At 36.5% G+C, this 11986-nt stretch overlaps 1 protein-coding gene across 1 annotated transcript; it reads right to left on the bottom strand.

Moving 5' to 3' along the window:
- Positions 1–1271: 1271 nt before the first annotated feature.
- Positions 1272–2739, bottom strand: LOC105223609 (collagen alpha-1(XXVII) chain B). Its single transcript, XM_049457540.1, has 2 exons — positions 2194–2739; positions 1272–2118 (listed from the first exon to the last, which is right to left on the bottom strand). The coding sequence occupies exons 1-2, from the start codon at positions 2273–2275 to the stop codon at positions 1316–1318; spliced, it is 885 nt and encodes a 294-aa protein (XP_049313497.1). The 5' UTR covers positions 2276–2739; the 3' UTR covers positions 1272–1315.
- Positions 2740–11986: the final 9247 nt, after the last annotated feature.

Below are 11986 nucleotides of genomic sequence, written 5' to 3'. Positions count from 1 at the left end.
AATTGAGGGAATACAGTGTTGAAATCGCTATTTTCAGGGCTGCCAAGTACAAGTTTTGTTGAAAAATAATGCCACGTTATTACTTTCAATAAATAGAAGTTGTGAAATAAGCAAATCTTATTCTGTAAGTGAAAAATAAAAATTTTAAAGTTTTTGGCATATTTCTTCGTCTTCAAAAAGTAAAAATTTTCTATTTCCACATCATATATTGGGTAGTCGAAAAAGTATTTTCGTGTTTCTAATCAATCTTCAACCTATTTTTTTATATTTATTATGAACTATAATGAACCAAATATGTACCATTTTGGTCGATCAATTTTGCCATTTTTTCGCTAGAGACATTATTCCATCAGTGTTAAACTTGACTGATTTCTCGGCGAAAAACTGCGACAAGTGATTTTTCACAGGCTTCTCTTGAATTTAAATTTACTTCTTTATGAGGGTTCTGCATTGACCGAAACAAACGTATTTGCAAAGAATCGCAGATGTTAATTCGATCCATTAAATATTTCACAGACAATTCATGTGGTACCCAACAACATTTTTTAGTAGCCAGCCTTTCTTAATTGATTCAAAACAGTTTAATGTTGAATGTTACATTCCTGAGCGATGTCATGTCTGCTTATGTGACGGTCCTGGTCCCTCTTTTCCATAATTTCATCGACTTTTTATATGTCGACCAGAGGTACATCTTTCACATCGAAATTTCCAGAACGGAAGCGAGCGAAACATTGTTGTGCTACACGAAATGATAAAATTTCAAAATATAGCGAATTTCTTCATTATTTTCACTAATTTTTGAACAGCTGTAACTTTTTTTAACTTCCCCGAATTTAATTGGTTAAAATCTCACCTATCCAACATTATATGGTATGACACAATGTGATTGGAACACTGCAGAAACACGACTGTAACGATATCTATTGACAAAATGCGAAAAGACTTTTTCGACTATCCGACCTTTCCTTTATAAGGATTTTTTTGTCAAAAATTATGAAATAACTGTTATTTTCGGTCCATGATTTTAAGCTCTTCGAAGCGTCAAAGACCTATTTGGTTCTTTCATAATATACATATTTAATGGATTCCAATAAGAACCATGATAATCTAAACCAAGTTGTGTAGTTTTTGAGTGTCTGTCAAAATATCCAAATTTTTGACCCGTTCTAGTATAAAACTTCTTCCCATGAACCCCTTATAAAAAGTATATTAAATAAAAAAGCTTTTTTCAAAATTAATTATTTCTCTATTTATTTATTCTTCTTCTTATTTTTATTCGTCTTCTTCTCTTTGTTGTCAACGGAGCTAACGGATGCTAACTTTCATTTTGATATAATGGAAGCAAGGGTTTGGCGTTAGATGCGTACCAAATGTTTGGATTCTGATTTAAACCATGAGATATTTGCTGTCCTGGTGGACCCGAGGGTCCGGGGGGGCCAGTACGTCCCTGAGGACCAGGTCTGCCCATCGGTCCGGTTGCGCCGGTAAGTCCGCGTGGGCCTGGCGGTCCAGGTGGTCCCGGTGGACCTGGTGGCCCTACCACCGCTACAGGCAGTATGGCAGCGGGCGGTTGTAGAGCAGGATTTTCTTGATTCATGGCACCATTAGGCAATTTAGTAGCAGGCGAAATTAAGTTTAGACCGGCATTACCGTTCAAATTGAAACCGAGTTGTAAGCGATCGGCAAGTGCCCAACGTTGATAAGCATTCTCATAGTAAGGATAGTTACGGCGCATATCATTCGATGTCAGACGATTGTCCAGTATGGCGGCTGTATTTGGTGTTGCACCGGTATAAATAGGAAAACCGATACTTGGCAGCATAAATTTAATGCTCTCATCGTCCATAACGGGCATAGCATTCGAGTATAGATAGTCGGGCAATTTGCGACTGTCCTTCTCTAGTTCGCTTTCTTGTGGCGTTGTTGTGTCTTTGGCGCTTTCACTAGCTGGTGCGCTTGCATCCAGACGCGGTTCCTGCATGGCCGGTTGTTCATCCTGTGCGTAGATTACTAGTTTACCATCACCGTCCGCATTACGAGCAACACCGAAGTGTAGTGGTGTGGCACGCAGCGAATGCACAAGTGGGCTTGAGCTGGCAGTGAGTAGCAGCAGGATAGCTGTGGGTCAGATAACAGAAAAAGTTAATTCTATGTAGATAGCTACGTTACAGCTGTGCAGTAAGCGTGACTTACCGAGTTCTCGTATGACTTTTGTGGTATTCATTTTGCTTATGTTGTCTTCTAACTCCGAGAACTTGCTTTTATATCGAGGCATACCAAATACTAACGGCTATTAGCTGGTCTTTCTTGAACTTTTACTAACTAACGTGATAAAAATCTAACACTGCTGTCAGTGAAGTGCTTCGGGGAAGCTCATGAATAAGTGAGTCAAGCCGCCATGGTTGACAAAGTCGCCGAAATGATGCGCTATAAATCAATAGTTGATGCTTGTTATGATTTAAATATAACTAGGTCAGGCGATAACCTGTTGAAAGCTCGCTGACCGCAGAGCCGATGTTTTGGTGATGAATTTTATGCGCGTCCATTGAGTCAAAGCGATTAAGAATGACGATAAGTGACAAGCGCTCATTTGTCTTAGCTTGTGCTTGCAACAAACAAGCATTGAAAACCATAATAAAATAGTTGAAAATTTCTTTTAACACAAAAACTATTAAAACACCGTTAGTTGGTTATTTTATGTAAAAATTTAATTTCTATTATTAATTAATCTTTGTTTTTTTTTTACACTCCACATTTCACTCATTATCATAGTAGTCTGTTTCTTCGTCCTCCGCGTAAATGTCATGCGTCATGTGACGAGCTGACGTACCCGGTGGACCTTGTGGACCGGGTGGACCCATAAAACCTTGCGGTCCCGCCGGTCCAGGCGGTCCATTCGAGCCCGGAAAGCCACGTCTACCACGTAAACCAGGCGCACCTTGTTGGCCAGCTGAACCGTCCCGTCCGTCAGGACCAGGCACACCTTGCGGACCGATTGCTCCTACTGGGCCAGTATCGCCAGTAGGACCACGTGGCCCTGGATTGCCTATTTTACCAGCTAATCCAGGTGGTCCGGGCGGTCCCGGTGGCCCTTGTTGTGTATAGTATACCTGTCCAGCTGCGCCGCCGAACTGTGCTTGCAGCGGTTGGAGGGTTAGGCAGAGCGCAAAGCAGACTGTAAAAAAAAAGAATGGAATGAATATGTGTGTGTTTAGTTATGAACTCGTTACTTACTTAGTAGAATGTATGCTGCATAATCCATTTCACGTGGTAAACTGTGGGGAGAGGCGCGACTCAGTTCCTTTTATACGCCTGCAGCAGGCAGCACCATTACTGCAGTGGCAAGTCCGGCCAGTTGCATCGGTGCATTGATTTATATTTCAGATAAATCTGTCGATTAAATTGTTGTTCATAAAATTGTATTTAATCGCTTTTTTCTTCTCCTCATCAGCCCTTTATTACACTTAACGAGTGAGACTATAAAAATCTTAATTTTCTGTGCGCTGCAACAAGTGCATTTTCAATTTCCCTCATTTCCATTTCCTATAGAATTTAACTGCATTTTTATTTCTTGATTGCCTCTACTACTGCTTCACCAACCGTTCGATTTTATGCGGGAAAGTTATTCAAAGAGCAACAGTCGAGAAAAGACACGGTGATTAATGTATACCAATTGATATTGAGCCATTAAATGAAGATAAAATCTAAGAGCCGAATCTAATTAACGAAGTAATAAAATTGCTTTATGTGGATGAAACTCGAGTATCATATTCTTTGGATGCTACTTTTTGTCAATTTTATTTTTAAGGTTCTTCTTTAATACCGAACTAAACAAGTAAGGTAGCAATAATTAATCGTGATGAACCGAAATATTATCTCAGATGTTTACTTCAACTTATTTTTTTATTTTTATAATGTACTTTAAAGAACCAAATACGTACTATTTTGGTCGACCACTTTTAGCCATTTTTTTCGCTAGAGATATTATTCCATCACTACAAAACTTTTCTGGTTTCACGGCGAAAAACTGCGACAAGTAATTTTCACAGGCTTCTCTTGAAGCGAACTTTACTCCATCAAGGGAGTTCTGCATTGACCAAAACAAATGGTAGTCCGATGGTGCAAAGTCATGGTTATATGGTGAATGTTTTTTTTCGATTGTTTGCTTCAATCTCATCAGTTGTTGACAGTAACATGTAGAATGAATTGTGCGACCAGGCTGGATCAGCTCATAGTGGATAATTCCTTCTTCATTATTTTCACTCATTTTTGAATAGCTATAACTTTTTTTCAACTTCGCCGAACTTAATTTTTTTTGTTAAATAAAGCTTTCACCTTTCCTACACTATATGGTATGACACAAAGTGATTTGTGACACCGCAGATATACAAATCCACGACATCTATTGACAAAATACGAAAAGATTTTTTTAACTCTCAGGACGCACTTACATTTTTTTAAATAAATTGTTATATAATATTTATAATTATGCTTGTTCGTATTGTCCAAAATGATTTTCTTATCAAAGTTCGAATCTCGTTCGAAAATATTTACTCATAGTTGGTTGATTTGCAAAATATAACTGTAAATTTGAAGATTCCAGCAATGTCTATGGCATTCACATGTGTTTTCTGTTAATCATTGAAATATACGCACTTCACACTTCTTTGTCTTGTGTAACCAAATGTAGTTTTTTCTGTTGAAAAAGTACCAAAAATGAAGAAATATTTTGCTTTCAAGCTATATTTAAAGGAAAACTAGGAAAAGGCTACTAAAAAGCACACTTTTTTTCACTCCCAAAGGCTATCCAATCGAAACATTGCCAAACAGATAAACGCAGCTCCAGAACCATTGATAGACATTTAAGGGATCCAAATGCATATGGAAAAAACTTTAAAGGAAAAAAGAACTGTGTTGTTAGAATTGCGTATTTCCAAAATTAAGTGATCTCTTCAGGCCAATTCCTTGGACTTTTCAACAAGAGATTTCTCGTATTCATAACACTCGAGTAGTAAAGTCGTTTATTTCGAGTCAAAACGAAAATGTCATGACCTGGCCACCATATTCTCCAGATCGCAACATAATCCAAGTGACTGGAAAATTCGTTGGCATAAGTGTATTGCAGCAGGAGAAGTATACTTTGAAGAAAATGAAAAGGACAAAATTCACCTTTCAATTTGATCACAGTAGTACTTGATGTAACAGGGATAGGAAAAATAAGTAGCTAAATATCGTGACACTCTTATAAAGGTAGTTTCCACGTCTTTTATATCTGGTTGCGTTAACTACTCTTGTCTAGCAAAAGTGAACCCAATATTTTTGCAAAAAAAATGAAGTTTTTATTATCATAATTTTATTGATCGGATTCATATCAAATGTAATTTCGTAATTACTCTCATAGAAACCTTCTTCACCTATTGGTTAAAAATGAAGACAGTCGGTTTTCACATGCTACTTTTAAAACGAATTTTGTCCAGTAATTCGCCCAAGACAAAAACCAGGTAGTAGTCCCTTGGGACCAGGTCCGGAGCTTCTGGCAATTCAGTATCGATTTGTGTGGTCTGGTCTTGACCTGATAAAACACAATTTCGCTTTTTGGAACTTCGGTTCATAATAATTTTTTGCGTTAGGTTAATGAGTTCAGAGTTAAGCATAAGGCAATATTTTAAACCGCCGGACCACTGCAGTATATTTTAAGCAGAGGTCTTTGCTATTGATAAAATCTCTAATGCAGCAGCAAACAACACCAGAGCTAACATCTACGTGGAGAGTCAAGAAGCAAACACAGTTTAGCACGTTTCGCATATTGGTCAAAAGAGCCTTGAGAAGTAGAGAGTGGCGCAAGCGACTTCATTTCTACATAGTGCCAGGTCATAAAGGCTTCAATATTGGAAAACTTAGCTGGGTGCAAAACTGCAATAGTTATGTGTAAAACGGTAGACCGTAAATATATAAAGTTCTACTGGCACTCTATAGAAGGGTCTGAAGAAACATTATTGGAATACTGACGGAGAATCTCATGTGAAATTGTCCCACATTGGAAGGGTGACGCTTTAAGCCTTTGGTGGCCATACGGCATGAGACAATGGAAAAGTGTTTGATAGTGAGGCTATAGAGCCTATTGAAATTCCCGTCAAGATCTATTACTTACTCAGCCATGCTTGGTGTTGATATTTTTTCAAACGATGCTATTGAGATTTATTTATAGTTTCATGACAAATTTCAAATCTGACCAAAATATTCGTCTTCGATTAAGAACTATTCTGAGGCAATGTTTTGAATCAAGTGAAAAACTGCATATTATAATACATTCTGAATTGTTTATTTTTGCTTAGTTTAAACGGAACAATTTCTGGAGTCTGAGAAGCTTTACTCTCCGTAAATAACGAGTAGGCTTTTTACTTGTTATAATTTCATATCTCGATTAGAAGCATAAATTATCTTAGATAAATTGACCAGGACCTTAGGTTCTTGACACTATGTTGCAATTGAAAACCGATCCAATGTGTTAAGTTAATGAGTCCAAAGAACAAGGTTCTTGCCATTAAATCGGAATTAATCGTGATGAATGATAGTCACGTTAACTTTTCCAACTTTTCTGTCAACTTGAGGGACTGTTACATGAATAGACCAGAGTCATAAGTGCTGGAAGCAATGTTCCATTAGGCAAAATAATCATAATTGTAAAGATCAAGTTTGTAGTTATTTCGTTGGAACAAATCTTGATGAATGATTATAGCTAACCTTTTTGCTAGTAAGAGATCGTTAGAACCTTCTCCAATAGAACTTTTAGGTTCAAACTTGCAAAGAAATGATTCGAAAGTTTTCATCTTGAAAATGATTATTGTACGATCATGAGGATCTTTACGTATTAGAATAGTGCGAAACTAACTGTCGCATAGCATTAAAACCAGATATTATAATTACGAAATCTCTTTGGAACTAACTTAAAATTATTAGTAAGGGTTCTTCGATTAAAAAAAATTAATCAAGAAGACAATCAATGTTCACAACGAGACATGTATCAGGTTGCTTATTGGTTACTCACCGGCTACAACTGTCCACGATTTCATATTCATTGACATTTGCTGCCTTCCAAGACGTTCGTAAACGAAAAGTCATCAAAGTATATTCTGTGTATTTGTTTAGCTCTAACTAGATGAAGAGTTCAATTTTTAGGCATAGTTACATGCAATGCTTGCAATGTGTTGAAATGCTTTTAGTTAAAGAAAATGTTGAAATATTCTTTATTCAGTTGCTGTCTGATTATGTAAGATCTGTAAAGCACACAATATAGTAATTTTAGCAGGAAACAAAGTATTACTTACATGACGAAAGAGAGAGAGATGAACAAATGAGGCACAATAATTTGTGGAGAATTTTTTCTTTGCGATTAATTTTGAAATTTTGATTTAAAAATTAAAACAAGTAATTAAGATTTGAGTAATTTAAGCTCACTTAAGCTTTTTGAGTACTGAATTTATATATTTTAAACAATTCTAAATCCGCAATTTGATCATTTCACTTATTACTAGCACTTTTTCCGACCAAAAGTATTGCGTCGTTATTTTCCACAGCCACAGTTGTCATCATTTAAAGACGCTTTGCCAAAAGTTCGCTTGAAAACGGTCACGATATCCGCATCAGAGGCCATTTGTAGAATCATGAGCACAGCAAATATCGATTTGATTAGCTACAACACACAACATAAAAAATTATTAATTTTTTTAAAATAATGCCAAACAGTCTGTTTAAAATCAAAAAAGACGAGAACGAGAACCCAACTTACAAAAACACGAAAATTCACCATTTTTGTCAAAGCGTTTCGCTTTTTCGACAACGAAAATTCTACTAAATATGGCTGCAAAAATATGCTTGAGTTCCTAACTAATTGTTTTCGCCTTAAATAAAATTCTATGTTAAGGCGTATGTGCGCTGGAACGTGTCGTAAATCTTGATACCTGACATTTTTGGGTATTAGCTGTGGACTGGCTGGCATTATGTCTATTCTAAAACCTGGTGTCGCATGCCTAAAAGTAGGCTACCAAAGTGCAACACCGTATATGGGCGGGTTTATGGTATTTGGCACTCAATTTACCGGGTCAGCTAGGTAGGTCGTGTACTTGAAGTAGTCACATTGACCGAAATGCTCGCTTTAATTGCAAACTCTGCTTTTCCAGCGGCGTTTCCGTAAATATACAAATGTAAGTGGGTCCATAGGTATGTAGTAGCGAGCAACGCGGAGGTTATGAATTTTATTTATTTTATTTGTTTATTTATTTATTTATTACAAACATATATGTATGTCTTTGTATAAAATAAATAGAGTTTGTGTTTTTCAACGCAATTTTTTATCATATTTTTTGTTTTTTGTATATAAAACATACCAACACAGCAGAAGTAATTGTAGGCGCCCACTTTCGGAATTTTATAAATCACCGGCAAAAATTATATTTATGTTTTTTTTTTTGTTTTTTTGCAATGGAAAATTTTTGCTCGACAAGTTATTGCGTACAGTGGGACGAATATACATAACCGAGCATATAAAATTGTAGGATTATTTTATTTTATATTATCTATTAACTATATCCGTAAAAATAATATAATGTATTAAAATTTTCTTTATAGCGGTTGTTTGTTACATGCGTCCCTGTAAAGGTGAAGTGAAATAGAGTAGAAGAAAGATTTTATGGAAACAACTGAAAGTGACAGCTAACAAATTAAACTGATCTGTCAGATTAAATTTCCTTCAGTAGTTTGTTGCAAATTACCATGGAAGTGTTTACTGTATTTCAACGCATAATAACTGTGGAAATATATTTCCGAGCTTGGAATTTTGAATGGGGACATTACTTTCATATGTTTCAACAGCAAGTCAATTTAGATCAAATATTTTTCTGGCCAAATGGAAACGGAATTGCACAATATTGCTGTAATTGGAGCTACAATCTTGTTTGGTCTGATTCGGATGCCGATGGCTTGGATAACGATGAAATTTACATCGACGATTAGAAAAAAAATTACTGAAGATGAAATGATTGACGACGCCCAGCATGTTATTGGAGAATGGCTTTAATGGAAAACCCATAAATAATAATATAATCAATATTAGAATCTGTGTTAAACTTTTGATTTATGGAAAATTTTTTAAATAAAAACTTTGTATCGCTCAAAAAGCACCCTTTACATTATTCAACTGGTTATTCTATAAAAAATATTTCAGCATACATAATACTAATAGCTGAAAACACTGTTAGAACTTGAAAGTTCTCGGCGGTTTCCGAAATGATTGCTGCATACCACCAATGCTCATGAATGTGGAAACCGCACGGAATCGTTGCAAATTTGAGACCCAATACTAATGTTGAGTCTTGAAATCCAATGATTAAATTTGGATTCTCGGAAATGTAGTAAAAACAGTTAACACCGTGCAGTTAGCACTGCTGATTTTATGCTGGCTAATGGCCTTGCATGAAACTGCTAAGAACTATGAATTTGAATAATTGCATTTTCAAGCAACAGTCAAAGCGAAAACACTGTAATCAAAACTTTATTGTGGCATACATGTTTGCTTACTTTCTTCACTTCGTTGTTTTGGTAAGAACTTTCACGCAAATCGAGGAAAGTTGTATGTGAATGTGCCTTAAATTCTTTGGTCCATCGTTTGACAAAGCTAATATGAATGCTAAAATTGAGCTTATGATCCATAGGAACTAACATAACAGGAAAGTTAAATACTTTTCGATAATCTGTTTCCATCTAGACATCAACTTCATAATACCCCCCACGTAGAAGCTTCCCTCCTCATTCGCGAAGAACTCGGACAGGCACTTTTCACAAGCCTCTTTTGAGTTCAACTTTACACCAACAAGGCCATGGACAGGAACAGGCGGTAATCACTTGGCGCTATGTCTGGGCTATATGGTAAATATGATAAAACCTCTCATCCGAGCTCCCGTAGCTTCTGACGAGTCATTAACGAAGTGCGTGTTCACCATCCAACTCCAAAATCGGTCGAATTTGTTCCGTTTGAGCAGCATATCGTAGGCGTTGATTCGGTCTAGAAGGTCTTTTTGTGTCAAAACATACGGCACCCAAACGTTAAGCTTATTTGTGTATCCAGCCTTCTGCTGATGGTTTAAAATGGTTTTGTGACTAACTCCTATCTTCTGGGCTATATCACAAGATGCCACATGCCGGTCTAACCGATGTTTTCTATGATTTGATGGGTATTCCTTGTCACAGGTCTTCCGCCGGCTGGTTTATCCATGGTGTCGTTTTCACCCACCCTGAATCGTCGAAGCCATTCCTCCGCAATTCGAAGTGATAGAGTACACTTCCCCAAAACACCATTAATCTCACGGAACGTTTCTCTGGCGGATTTGCCTTTAACGAAGGAAAACTTTAGAATATCGCGAATTTCGGCGTTAGTGAACTCCATGTTTACACGTCTACAACTATTGAACGAAATATCCAAACAAATTATGCATAGCGTCGTTTTGTAGGTTATGTCAAGACCTTTCAAAGATGTATAGTTTTGGCAGATACGAGCTTGGTAGCGCTTTATACATAGCCGCGAAATTCAAAAGACAAAAAGGCGGAAGGAAGATATTTGATAACCTAATATAAACGGCAGTGAACAAGGCCCAGGGAACTGTGGGACGACATTTCAAGCTATTACGGACATAATATATATGTACATACATAATAGCGGGTTTTTAATAACAAATGCCAAAGCTGTTTAAATAGAAGAAAAATGGTTTGGGATATCAATTAAATTCTTTATTCCTGTGTGCTTTATGGGCCGGCGGCGTCACTGGGCCCTACTTTTTCCTTGATGATCTAGATCGGCATATTACTGTTAATGGGAACCGCTATGGCTCAATGAAAATCGAATATTTTTGGTCCGAATTGGAAGCTACACAGCGAATGTCTCAATCAATTTATTGAAACGTGAACGTGTTATCTCACGAAACGGCCCAGTCAATTGCCCTTCTCGGTCGTACGATTTGACGACGTTTTTCCCTTCCAAGTCTATGATCTATGCGAACAAGATAGCGACGACTGATGAACTTTGTACGAATATCGAACGTGGCCGAATTATGCTTGAAAACCGTCGAAAATTGGGTTCAGCATCTGGACTTCTGCAAGCGTGCCCGTGGTGGTCATGCGACAGAAATCGAGTTTCATACATACTTTTGTAGCGCTCTTATGGAAAAAACCTATACTAATATCTGAGAAATCCTTGAATCTGAAAAGTGGATTTATAGTTAAAAATAATTTGGTAATTAGTAGCACATATTATGGAAAGCGCTATTTATAGTGAACAAGTAAAATAAATATTTTGGTATTTTTACTCAATTGTTATATTGAAAATAATAAGAACTGTTTTTATTATAAGTCAGCACTTTTACGATATAATTGTAAAATTAAAGAATTTCGTATTATAGATTGAGATGTTAAGACCCATACTAGTGTTTCCCAGAAAAGTAAGTATTTACATACATACTTTAGTCGGAATAGGGCATTTTTCCATTCCCATTTGGCTTAACGATGTATACGAATGCACACACACACATTTCACATATACACACTTAAATGCGTATAAGATAACACACATAAATGAAGTCACTAAGCCATGTATGTATGTATGTATATATAAAACTATAGCATATTTATTCAGCTAGGCTCACGTTGTGAAATGCCTCGATTAATCACAGAGTTATTCATTTCATAACGCAGTTCAAATACATCAAAAACAACAAATTAAGGCGGCTAAAAATATTGCTAACTTTTTTCCTAAATAATAATTCTAAAAATATTCACTGGTTATGGGTATAGCTTCGAACGGGGTGCGTTACATTTTCTCCTCATTAAAAATACTTTCAAACATACATATGTATTCGTATAGTATAGTATAGTATTATGTAGTCAAAATTAGAATTCACGTTTTCAACGTGGAAACGGTTAGGCGTCTAACCGCGCA

The sequence above is a fragment of the Bactrocera dorsalis genome, chromosome 5 (assembly GCF_023373825.1).
Source record: "Bactrocera dorsalis isolate Fly_Bdor chromosome 5, ASM2337382v1, whole genome shotgun sequence".
Classification (NCBI taxonomy): Eukaryota; Metazoa; Arthropoda; class Insecta; order Diptera; family Tephritidae; genus Bactrocera; species Bactrocera dorsalis.
This window is presented reverse-complemented; position numbering and strand designations above follow the sequence as displayed.

Excerpts from the sequence above, each read along its gene's own strand:
- LOC105223609 (XM_049457540.1), bottom strand. The coding sequence starts at position 2,275 with ATGCCTCGATATAAAAGCAAGTTCTCGGAGTTAGAAGACAACATAAGC. Across the intron at positions 2,119-2,193 it reads AAAAGTCATACGAGAACTCG|CTATCCTGCTGCTACTCACT; the intron begins GTAAGTCACGCT and ends TCTGACCCACAG.